The sequence below is a fragment of the Atta colombica genome, unplaced genomic scaffold (genome assembly GCF_001594045.1).
Source record: "Atta colombica isolate Treedump-2 unplaced genomic scaffold, Acol1.0 scaffold96, whole genome shotgun sequence".
NCBI classification, from domain to species: domain Eukaryota; kingdom Metazoa; phylum Arthropoda; class Insecta; order Hymenoptera; family Formicidae; genus Atta; species Atta colombica.
The window spans coordinates 1,202,611-1,213,389 of record NW_017259590.1 but is presented as its reverse complement, the minus strand read 5'-3'; the positions used below and the strand labels follow the sequence as shown (position 1 = coordinate 1,213,389).

Genomic DNA, 10,779 nt, shown 5'->3' with positions numbered 1-10,779 from the left:
TATATATATACATACATATATATATATACATATATCGAGTATTATTTAATATACTCAATAAAAATAAAAGAACTTTATCAATATATGACAAACCTGATTATGCATAGATGATGGGAAATGTGCTTTGACAACTTGCTTATTTCGCGCGATACTTTATTCAATGAACTTTTCGGAAATATTTCTTCTTCTCTGCATTTTACCATTCTTTGAAGGCGATGCTCCAAAATTTCAAATTGTGCACACAATTGTAAACAAAATCCTAATACTATAGTTTCCGTCGCGATGTTTACAATCGTGGCAACAATTAGAGATATGATCTCTTGAAGGGATGTAAACAAGAATGAAAAGAATGAAGTACAATTCCAAGGTACCCACATGTTATAAGGTAACTGACCCTCTAAAACATCGAGCATCCCTGCCGTTACAGCACCCACCGCCGAAAACGTACATAAAAGTAAGTAATATATGGAATACGATCTGTATACAATTTTTAAAAATATATTAGAAACATGTAATTATCTTACGATAAGGTATAAGATTGCAGTAAAGATTCAAAATTATACATTTGAATTTGACACAATTCTATTCGATAAATAAAGTGAAAGGAACATGAACATCAAACATTGCACGTATCACTTTAACTAATCCTGTTAGGTTGCGTTCGAAAATGTTATCCGTGTGTTCCCATATATCATATTATCCTTGTTTAACATTGAGTGGGCAACGAGGATACAATGAGACACTCGAGTAACATTTCGAACGCAGTCTTTCCATAATGGTGAAAGGCACAAATACCTAAAACATGCGATACGTTTTTTTTAATTGTATAATAATGATTTAGTTAATTTGTTTTAAGTTCAGAAAAATTTAATTTGTTATACTTCATTTGTTGTATGTCAGAAAAATTAATTTAATTTGTATTAAGATTCTTCAATTTTACTTATTTATTCATGTATAAAATTTTACTAATTTTGTGTGTGTGTGTGTGTGTGTGTATGTGTGTGTGTGTGTGTCTGTGTGTGTGTGTGTGTGTGTGTGTGTGTGTGTATAATATTTATTAATTTATTTATTGATATTGTCGAAAGGCACACTGATAATTATTAATTGATATATGTATACCAACCTGATTGTATGATCAAATTTCATCTGGATATCAGTCTCATCTTTATTACAGGTTTTGCATGGTTCATTTTGCAGAACTTCAATTGTGTTGATAATTCGATCGCGATAGATAACAGCAGTAACCGCTTTGAACATTAAGCTGATTGTTGAAAAAAAAAATGGGGAAGTCGATGCGAAATCTTCCACGTTATCGATAACAAAGATGATATACAGCAAGTGAGTCAGCATTAAATATGACAATAAATATATCGTGAAAAAGGTGAACATACTATACAATAACTTGGAGCATTTTGAAGACCACTTGATTGGTCGCCATAAACCACTTATAGTATACATTAAGAAATTGAGAGACAGTATCTGCATTTCTACAGTTTCTACAACCAAAAGTAATATTAGGTGTGGGAAAAAGTTCGTGGCGTTTTTCCCGTTAGATGGCATCTTTAAAAAACGCCACGAACTTTTTCCCATATCTAATAGATTCTCATATTTATTGAAAAAATAATCTGTATTTGAAATAATATATGACATTGAAATATATAAAAAAGATCCTTTTTTGGAAATGATTATATCTTTTAAAAATAAAAATGTTTCTCTAAACTTTGTCCTACTTTCTGCACATAAATCTTTATAAATATGATTTTATATAAAGAACTTATATGATTAGCAAATGTCTTTCATAGCAAATATCATGAATCATATAACTATGGTTTGTACGTTTTCGTGTATTTGTAAAAATAACTAACACAATAATATATAAACGTGGCAAAGGTTCGTAAGACACTGTGGATAAGTTTATGTCATTGCCCTATACAACTTAAAATTAATGATTCATTAACAACTGTGGCGGCATCTTGTCGATACCTTACCACTGGTATCAGACTTGTAATTACAATGACATTGTTATTTTGATCCAATTGAAATTATCCCTCCCGATATATTCCAACATATTGTCATATTCCCAGGAAGTGAAATATAGTTTTATACAAGCGTTTATTATAAAACTCTAGCAAGTATAAAAAAAACGTTAACACTGAGTTCTTGACCGAATCAACTTTATTTTCTTTGCAGCACATTTGCATTTTTTTAGAATAGATTTGTTTGTATTATTACGATATAATAATTATTTTTTTAAATATTTCAGTATTTTTTAAAGTATTTCATTTTGCTATGGAAGAGATTTTCTAAATTTTGAATATAATATAAAATTGCATCAGAGAAAATAAAGTTGTCACATGTACACATGGTGCATACATCTTGTGTGTAACTGTTTTTTAAAATATATAATTATTATATCATATAATTTATCACACACCCGCATATGCATACAATAATACTTTATAGAGAAGACGAAAAGTTCTAATAATAATCACAATTATTTTAAGAGGGAAAGTTGTGCGTGCCAATTAATTTTTAGTTTTACTTTATCTTCAACATAACATTTTTTCATAGATATTAATTACGATCATGAATAAATCGATATTGCAAGAATGATTGATATTTACCCTTTTTTTTCATTTTGCATAATATATATATTTATAACATCATATATTTGTCGCACATGTCAATCTGAAAACCAACCAGTCTGTTTATCTCAACATCATCGTTTTGTTACTTGTTGAAAAATTTATTTTATTCCAAAATAAGTAAACATTTGATATTGAAATCTCTTTTGATTTTCCATACGTTTTTGGCATTCATTTAGTTACAGAGTACAAAAAGTATTCGTACAGAGAAAATGTTTTTTTTAAAAAAACTTTATTTTTTAAAAACAAATATCCAGCGAGAAATGAGTCATATGTCAAATCGATACGATAATTTCAATATCAATTTGACGTCGATTCGATGTTTAATTGATGATCATTTCTTGTTTGATAATTAACAATTTATTTATAATTAACAATTTTAAGAAACATATAGAATTTTATTCATAAAGAAAAATTATATATACTAAAAAGATGTGTATTAATTATAGAAAATATATTTTCTGAAAAATAAGTGAAAATTAAAAATTGTATTGTTTGGATACTCAAAAAGTATTCGTACAATCGAGAAATTTAGCTTTTAAAATCAAGAATATGAAGCTCGTTTGTTTATGTTAGAATAGAATGTATTCATTGTATAAAATTGCTAATTAATGTTTATTTTCTACAAATAAGACTTTTTTTATAAAAAAAATTTCCTTGTATGAATACTTTTTACTCTCACTATATATTTCAATTCATTGAATCTTAAAGGTTTATGTTGTTTAATAATAGTTCCGTTATGATAAGATCTTCTTTGACAGTGGATTGAGGCAGTTCAAGGTAAACCACGTGATCGAAGTTCCTCAGGAACTTCAAGTTTGGAACTTCTCTTCTCTCTCTCTCTCTCTCTCTCTCTCTCTCTCTCTCTCTCTCTCTCTCTCTCTCTCTCTGCCTTTCTCGTTTTGCTTGCTACATCGTGTTATCCGTGATGCCTCGGTGACATACTTCTCGCCGAGACTGTTTTTTTCGATGTGTTTCACCTTCCGCTCATGAGTTCAACGATCCATCCGAAACTGTGATCCGCGCCTCCGTTAGGCAAGCAGATAAGCGGGCAGGCAGGCAAGCGGGCATGAGGCCGGCAAGCACCGCTAGTAGGACACCGTCCTCAATAGCACGTCGAAAGTACGTGTGGTGGACGTCAGTGATCTTACGAATGCTCTCTATCGACCTGTACACCATCTCTGTGGTGGTGCCCTCGGCGCACGAATAGACAGGCGGCTCATTATATTCGAAAATATAGCGCCTAAAGCTGACGCGAAATCGCTTGTAACAGTGGCTCGTGGATAGGTGAGTGAGTGGGTGGATGAGTCGGTCGGTTGGTTGGTTGGTTGTGCCAAACATCAAGAACGAAAACCTCTTCACCTCAATTAATACCGTTGCTGGTAGTGGTAATATCAATTGGTAGTGGTAAATACGGCGGTAGTAGTGGTTTGTAATCGGTAGCCGCGCACGCGAGTTTCATACGTACTTGTTCTCTTTACATGAGATCGCTTAGAAATTATTTCGCAATGTATAAAGAGTATTAACAACTAGAATTATTAATTACAACTTTAGAAGCTACGTGTATTGATAACGCCTTCGAGCAAAAAAGCAACTTGTATAAATAACGCAAGAAGAAAAATTATATATCTTTTTAATTAGCACTGATTTTCTTATCAATCTAATGCACGTTTAGCAAACAGTTTTCTCAACATCTATAAAATGTATAACAAATATTCATTTACCATGTAAAAAAAAATTTGACGTTAACATTTCTTGAAAAGCATAATTAACTTTTACAGAACTACTTTCACGAGAGTCTCTCTTTATCAGCATTGTCATTTGCGTTAACTGATTTGTAGAGAATCAAACGTTTCTTATGGTTTTTACGAATCATACTATTATTATTTCATTACATAGCCGTGCGAAATTCCGTTCCACGTCCGCGGGAGATTTCCAGATATCATGATAAATGCGTCCGCGCTAAATGTGCGCGAAATAACAATTCGTGGCGATACGCTTGACGTTGCTTATTGTGTGCCCGGTCGACAGTAGTGTGGTAGTGTCGAGATGAGACAGTAAACGGGCTGTCTCCTAGCTGGGACACATTGTACCAGAGGTTGTTCTACAACGGCGAGCAGACAGCAGCAGATACCAGAGCTACGGAGGAAGTGGGTTTCATTAGTAGTGGTGGTGGCGTCGGCGGTGGTGGTGCTTGGGTGCTCGAGTGCTGGTGCTGGTACTGGTGCTGGTACTGGTGCTGGTACTGGTACTGGTACTGGTACTGCTATTGCTATTGCTATTGCTATTGCAACTGCTATTGCTATTGTTCTTGCTACTGATACTGCTACTTGGTGTTGCTTGCTGATGATGGTAGTGAGTGCACGATATAGTTCCCTTCTCTCTTTGTAAGTTCACAGTATCATATATCTCTCTGTCGTTACTCTCACGAACTGAGATTTCACCTACGTTTTTTGGTCACTGGTATCGCGACTGGTCTTTGGGATCTTTGGTCTTGCAGTCGTTTACTTGCAGTCGTTTACTTTTTCTTCTTCTCTCTCCTTTTCTTGCTCTCTCTCTCTCTCTCTCTTGCTTTTTTCTTCTTTTTTCTTTCGTTTCTTCCTTCATGATTTCCGCAAACGCCGACCGTCATTCCACTGTCCATGCGCCAACGTGATCACGTATGATTTAAAAAAAGTGTTTGTGTCCTTGTCCTCTTCGCCGGCACCGTGTATCTCCATATAAACGACTTGACACGAGAAATAACGGGAAAAAAAATAGCATTGAAAAAACTCGTCGCTCACATATACTGCTTCGCGTATCGCTTTCGCAGATAGTTTTGCGCGCACACGAACGCGGAAAATCGTTGATTTTACGATCGGATTCTACGGATTCCACGGTGTGATCTCTCCAGTGCTGATACGTTTCAACAATCAGGTAATGTAAATGTTCTAAGAACAACAACATTCTAATAATTGGATTTTGTATCAGCTATTATAAGTTATTATTATATATATATAAAATAGAGCTGATATTATAATTTAAAGTATTGGCTCTCACATAAAAAAAGATAATAAATATTATATTTCTCATGTTTCATTGTACGCATATTTTCGACGCACGAAGATTACAATATTTTTATTGAAAATGTATAAAATATTAAGTATACATCTCTGCTCTTTATACAATTTATATATACACAAAGTACTTTTGTATAAATTTTTATATTGTGCCCTCTCACTTTTTTTCTTTCTCTTTTTCTTTGATAGCTATATATTTATACTTATTATTAGTTACTTAGGCGTAGTGAACTTCGTTCACACTCAGAGAATGAAAGGGATTCTTAAGTTTAAAGAATTTCTAATTAACAAGTATATCTCTCTCGTATTCGTATATTTGATATTGTTGCAGAATGTATCGCATACTACTTTTTCTCATCTTCATTTATGGGAATATTCGTGGAATGCAATTCCATACCAAAGAAGATGTACCTCGTTTATATCATCCGCGCTTCTTAATGTATGAGGAACCGTATAACATCGAGTTCAAGTACCACAATTACGAACAGATGAGCCGCTTTCTTCGCGCGACGTCCCTTCGATTTCAAAATCTCACTGCGCTATATTCAATAGGAAAGTCGGTGAAAGGTATATTATCTTCTTACAATGCTAATTGAGATCACAATAAATAGTATTCTGAAAGAGGACGCTGTCTCGTTTGGTGTTTCATTTATACATTTTAACATTCAAGTAACAATATTAATGTAGAGAAGAAATTAAATACAATATATCTTTTAAAACATATAAATAAATGACAAACAGGCAGTTGGCAGTGAACGGTGCGCAATTAATTTTAAAAAATTTTATCTTACACATGCCAGTTGAATTTCAACATTCGCATTGATATATTCCTCGATATCTTAATTACTTTAATTAGTTCGGACAGTGGTAAAACCGTTTTTTATTTTTTCAATTTTTTACTCAGTGACTATGTTTCCTTTTACTACAGTATTACCATCTTGATAGAAATATATGTGAATTATGTTCAGAAGTCCACATCACTATGAGGTGAGCCTTCGTTTTCTCAATTAAGTTTCTCATCTACTTCATTAAATGCAGTGTAATTTAAAGATTTTAGTCATTCAGCCTTGTAACTGAGATCTTTAATGGAGAAATGATTACCGCACAGTGATTACGACCGAATTAACATCACTTATTATAATATAATAACTCATTTATTTAACTACAACTACATGGATCGTTGTTAAGAGTCTCAATTTTGCTAAAGAAAGCTAAAATCGTAAACATAACAATTTAATCATTTTTATTATGTAGAATAAAATTTTGTAGAGCTAATTACGCACCGTTTATTGTGTCAATTCTTAATTATCCGTTTTATCATTTATATTTTTTTAATTTATCATCTTGGGAATTTTGATATTGTTACATTTGAAATATATATATATGTTGTAATCAAGCGTTACTTATGCGATAGGTCGAGATTTATGGGTAATGGTCGTTTCATCCTCACCTTACGAGCACATGATTGGAAAACCTGATGTAAAATATATCGCTAACATACATGGAAATGAAGCTGTGGGACGCGAATTAATGCTACATCTTATTCACGTACGTAATTATGTCAAGCATTGAAATTTCCACGTCATTATTCGCAATAATGAATAACACATGCGCGTATGTTACATTCTTACAATTTGATTCATCACTTATACATCGCTTGAAAAAAAGATTTATTCGGATAAGAGATTTTATCTAGTCAAATAATTGTAAATAACAATAATTCGTAATTATAAATTAATATCGATCGATATTAACTGATGACGTTAAATTAAAAATAATGTGTGAATAATAATATTAATAATTCATTTACGTTCGACAAATGGTATATCCCAGCAAACAAGTTACATGTAACGTATATGTTAGTTGTAATTTCCCATTCAACAATATAATTGTAATGACACATGTTATATTACGTGTGTTATATTACAGTTATAATTTAGTATTTGCTAGGATGCTTCTTACAAATGTATCTCTTTTTTCTTTTTTTTCTTCTAGTTTCTCGTGACATCGTACGGATCAGACGCATATATTACATGGTTATTGGACAATACAAGAATTCATATTTTGCCGTCAATGAATCCTGACGGTTTTGAAGTCTCTAAAGAGGGACGTTGTGATGGTGGTCAAGGCAGGTTAGATATTAATATAAATGATTTATATTTATTCAACTTATTTTTTGATCATTTCTATTTTTCCAATCAGGTCAGGTTGCACTAATCAACGATGAAATTTTTAGTTCAAACCTAATTGTCTGACGTTGAACACGTTGAGACAGTCTTTTTTGATATTCCTTTCAAAGGGACTTTCTTTCGATTTAAAAACGTAAAATTAAAAGGTTTGCGCTTAATATTTCACAAAGTAGTTATAGACCGAATAAAATACTTAAATGAATAATCGTCAGGAGCATCGACAAATACGTCGTTAAACACTTCTGTTTTTGCTAAAGGAAATATATCTTGAAGCGTCTAAATACGCTTTGCGATATAATCCGTCTTTTAATCGCTTTGCGCAAAACAAATTAATTAGCTTCTAATTCTCATCTTTTACGATTTGATGTATGATTATACAGGTATAACGCGCGCGGCTTTGACCTAAACCGTAATTTCCCGGACTATTTTAAGCAAAACAATAAAAAGAGCCAGCCGGAGACCGAAGCCGTTAAAGAATGGGTCTCGAAGATTCAGTTCGTGCTCTCGGGCAGTCTGCACGGTGGTGCGCTCGTGGCCAGTTATCCCTTCGACAATACCCCAAATTCGCGTAAGTTAAATCACCTTGGTTCAGTTACCGTTTCGCACGCGGAGCTAAAATCGTTAAAAGGCGGGCAACGTGGCTCGCTCGATCGTCCTCGATCCAACTCCGAGCCACGGAATCATACAGAGTCGTGATACTCCACTCTGTCGTATCGTCCTCTCACGATCGTCCTCTTTGCGAGATGTGATTCTGAAAAAAAGCAAAACGAATAAAGATAAAAACAAGAAAAGAAAAGAACAGCATTATTATTTTTTGGATGCAATTCTTCCAGCGTTTCAACTGGTTCGATTTAAAATTTGTTCCATTTGTATTAAACAATTGCAATTAATAGACAGATTATAGACAGCTATGACTATATAGTTGTATACGGCTCTGAAATTATTATGATATATTATGTAAACTTTCATGCCATCAGGAATATGTCGATCGGCGCCACTATGTGCAGGTATTGTGCAATATGTGTATGATTATTTTTTATTATTAGTATAAGCGACTTTATTTACTTTACTTGCAAAACGTTAGAAACATTTCAAAAGTACGAAGTTACTTTTGATTGTAATACTTTTGAATGTAATATTGAAAAGAAGATAAATGATGAAGTTTACAGTTTCTTACGAAAATTATGTTAAGAAAATAACTACTTTTTAACTATATTAGTGAACGTATGAAAATGAAATATTTGAATGCACAATTAGACATGGCATGAAACATATATCTTGTACAATTTTGCTCTCAACAAAAGAAAAGAGAAAAAGAAAGAAAAATAAAAGGAAAAAAGCGATAAAGTTATAAATATTTTCATTGAGAAGTCAGAGCCAAAGATTTAAAAAGAATGTCTAATGGACATTCTGAGACAACTTGCAGATTACACAAATCATCTTCGTGTTTTCTATCTATATTGGATATATAGTTCTATCTATATTGGATCTAACGTTTAAACTGCCGTAACAGTATGATATAGAGAGAATAGTGTTTCAGAGTTTCACGTCGACGCCGAGCGTCTCGCCGGATGACGACGTATTTCAACATTTATCGTTGACGTATTCTCGAAATCACGGATCTATGTATCAGGGATTACCCTGCTCTCCGTCTCAGCCCGCATTTAAACGTGGAATTACTAATGGCGCCGAATGGTATCCGCTTACTGGTGGAATGCAAGATTTCAACTACGTGTGGAACGGCTGTATGGAGATCACCTTGGAACTTTCTTGCTGCAAATATCCACCAGCCGCGGATCTACCACATTACTGGGCGGAAAATCGAGCGGTGAGTGGCTTTTGTGGAGTGAGATGGAAAATAAAGATCATATATGTACAACTTAATGAGAGAGAAAGAGAGAAAAAAGAATAACACAGATTCGATTCGATATCTGATTTTTGGCCTTACTGCATACACTCTAAAAAATATCGGTGTGAATTTAACGACACTTCTAGTGTGGATTTAATACCCATGCAGTGTCTACAATTCTCTCTGTGCTAGTATGTATTAATATTATTACCAACATGGAGTGGATTTCAAACCTCTGGTGTTTATATCAATACCATTGTATGAATTAAAAACCCTGGTGTTAAATCCATCACATCATATTGTTAATATTAGGTAATATCAACACAGTAAAAATTATGTAGATACCACTATTTTTCAGAGTGTCTCTATTTTGTATTCAAATACGTGTTCTATTCTTTAAAAAATAATAATATACATTTATTATCCTTTTATTATCTTTTTAGTCTTTAATCAAATTTCTGGCAGAGGCTCACAGAGGTGTTCATGGTTTTGTTATCGATGAAAATGGTAATCCTATCGAAAGGGCTTCCGTTAAAGTGAAATCACGAGATGTTAGTTTTTCAACAACGAAATATGGTGAATTTTGGAGAATTCTTTTGCCTGGTGTTTACAAGTTAGAGGTACGTTACGAAATGGTAATAATCTGTTGGATACATTTTTTTATTATATTGTCTTACGTTACTAGAATGCTAAAATTATGATAAAATAAGAACTTATAAAATAAGACTGTGCTGTTTAAGTATTTACCCACATTATATCATGTTAAATCTGATCCAATGAGAAATGACAATGAAATCGATGTTGATTCAATGTCGATTCCATTATCATTTCTCATTGAGTATGTCATATTTTTGTTAGGTATTTTCGAATGGTTATGTACCTCGTGAAGTTGAATTTGTAGTAATCGAACAACATCCGACGCTTCTTAATGTTACCCTTTATTCGGTAAAAGTAAGTAATGCTATCATCTAAAAGATCTACATTTTTATTCGTGTATATTGATTAACTATTTTTTATTAAGTTAAATTTATTAAGTT

At 33.0% G+C, this 10,779-nt stretch overlaps 2 protein-coding genes across 2 annotated transcripts in view; one reads left to right on the top strand and one right to left on the bottom strand.

The window, feature by feature from the left end:
* Positions 1-1,485, bottom strand: part of LOC108693608 — a 22,243-nt gene extending 20,758 nt beyond the window's left edge. The window contains 2 exon segments of the mRNA XM_018202643.1: positions 94-477; positions 1,124-1,485. Coding sequence (XP_018058132.1) covers positions 94-477; positions 1,124-1,485 — 746 coding nt within the window.
* A 3,978-nt stretch (positions 1,486-5,463) lies between these two features.
* The window catches only part of LOC108693736 (carboxypeptidase M-like), a 6,047-nt gene continuing 731 nt past the window's right edge, over positions 5,464-10,779 (top strand). The window contains exons 1-8 of the mRNA XM_018202847.1: positions 5,464-5,561; positions 6,036-6,271; positions 7,119-7,252; positions 7,700-7,836; positions 8,274-8,461; positions 9,426-9,721; positions 10,186-10,362; positions 10,601-10,693. Coding sequence (XP_018058336.1) covers positions 6,037-6,271; positions 7,119-7,252; positions 7,700-7,836; positions 8,274-8,461; positions 9,426-9,721; positions 10,186-10,362; positions 10,601-10,693 — 1,260 coding nt within the window. The 5' untranslated portion in view covers positions 5,464-5,561; position 6,036. The remainder of the gene's footprint in view (positions 5,562-6,035; positions 6,272-7,118; positions 7,253-7,699; positions 7,837-8,273; positions 8,462-9,425; positions 9,722-10,185; positions 10,363-10,600; positions 10,694-10,779) is intronic.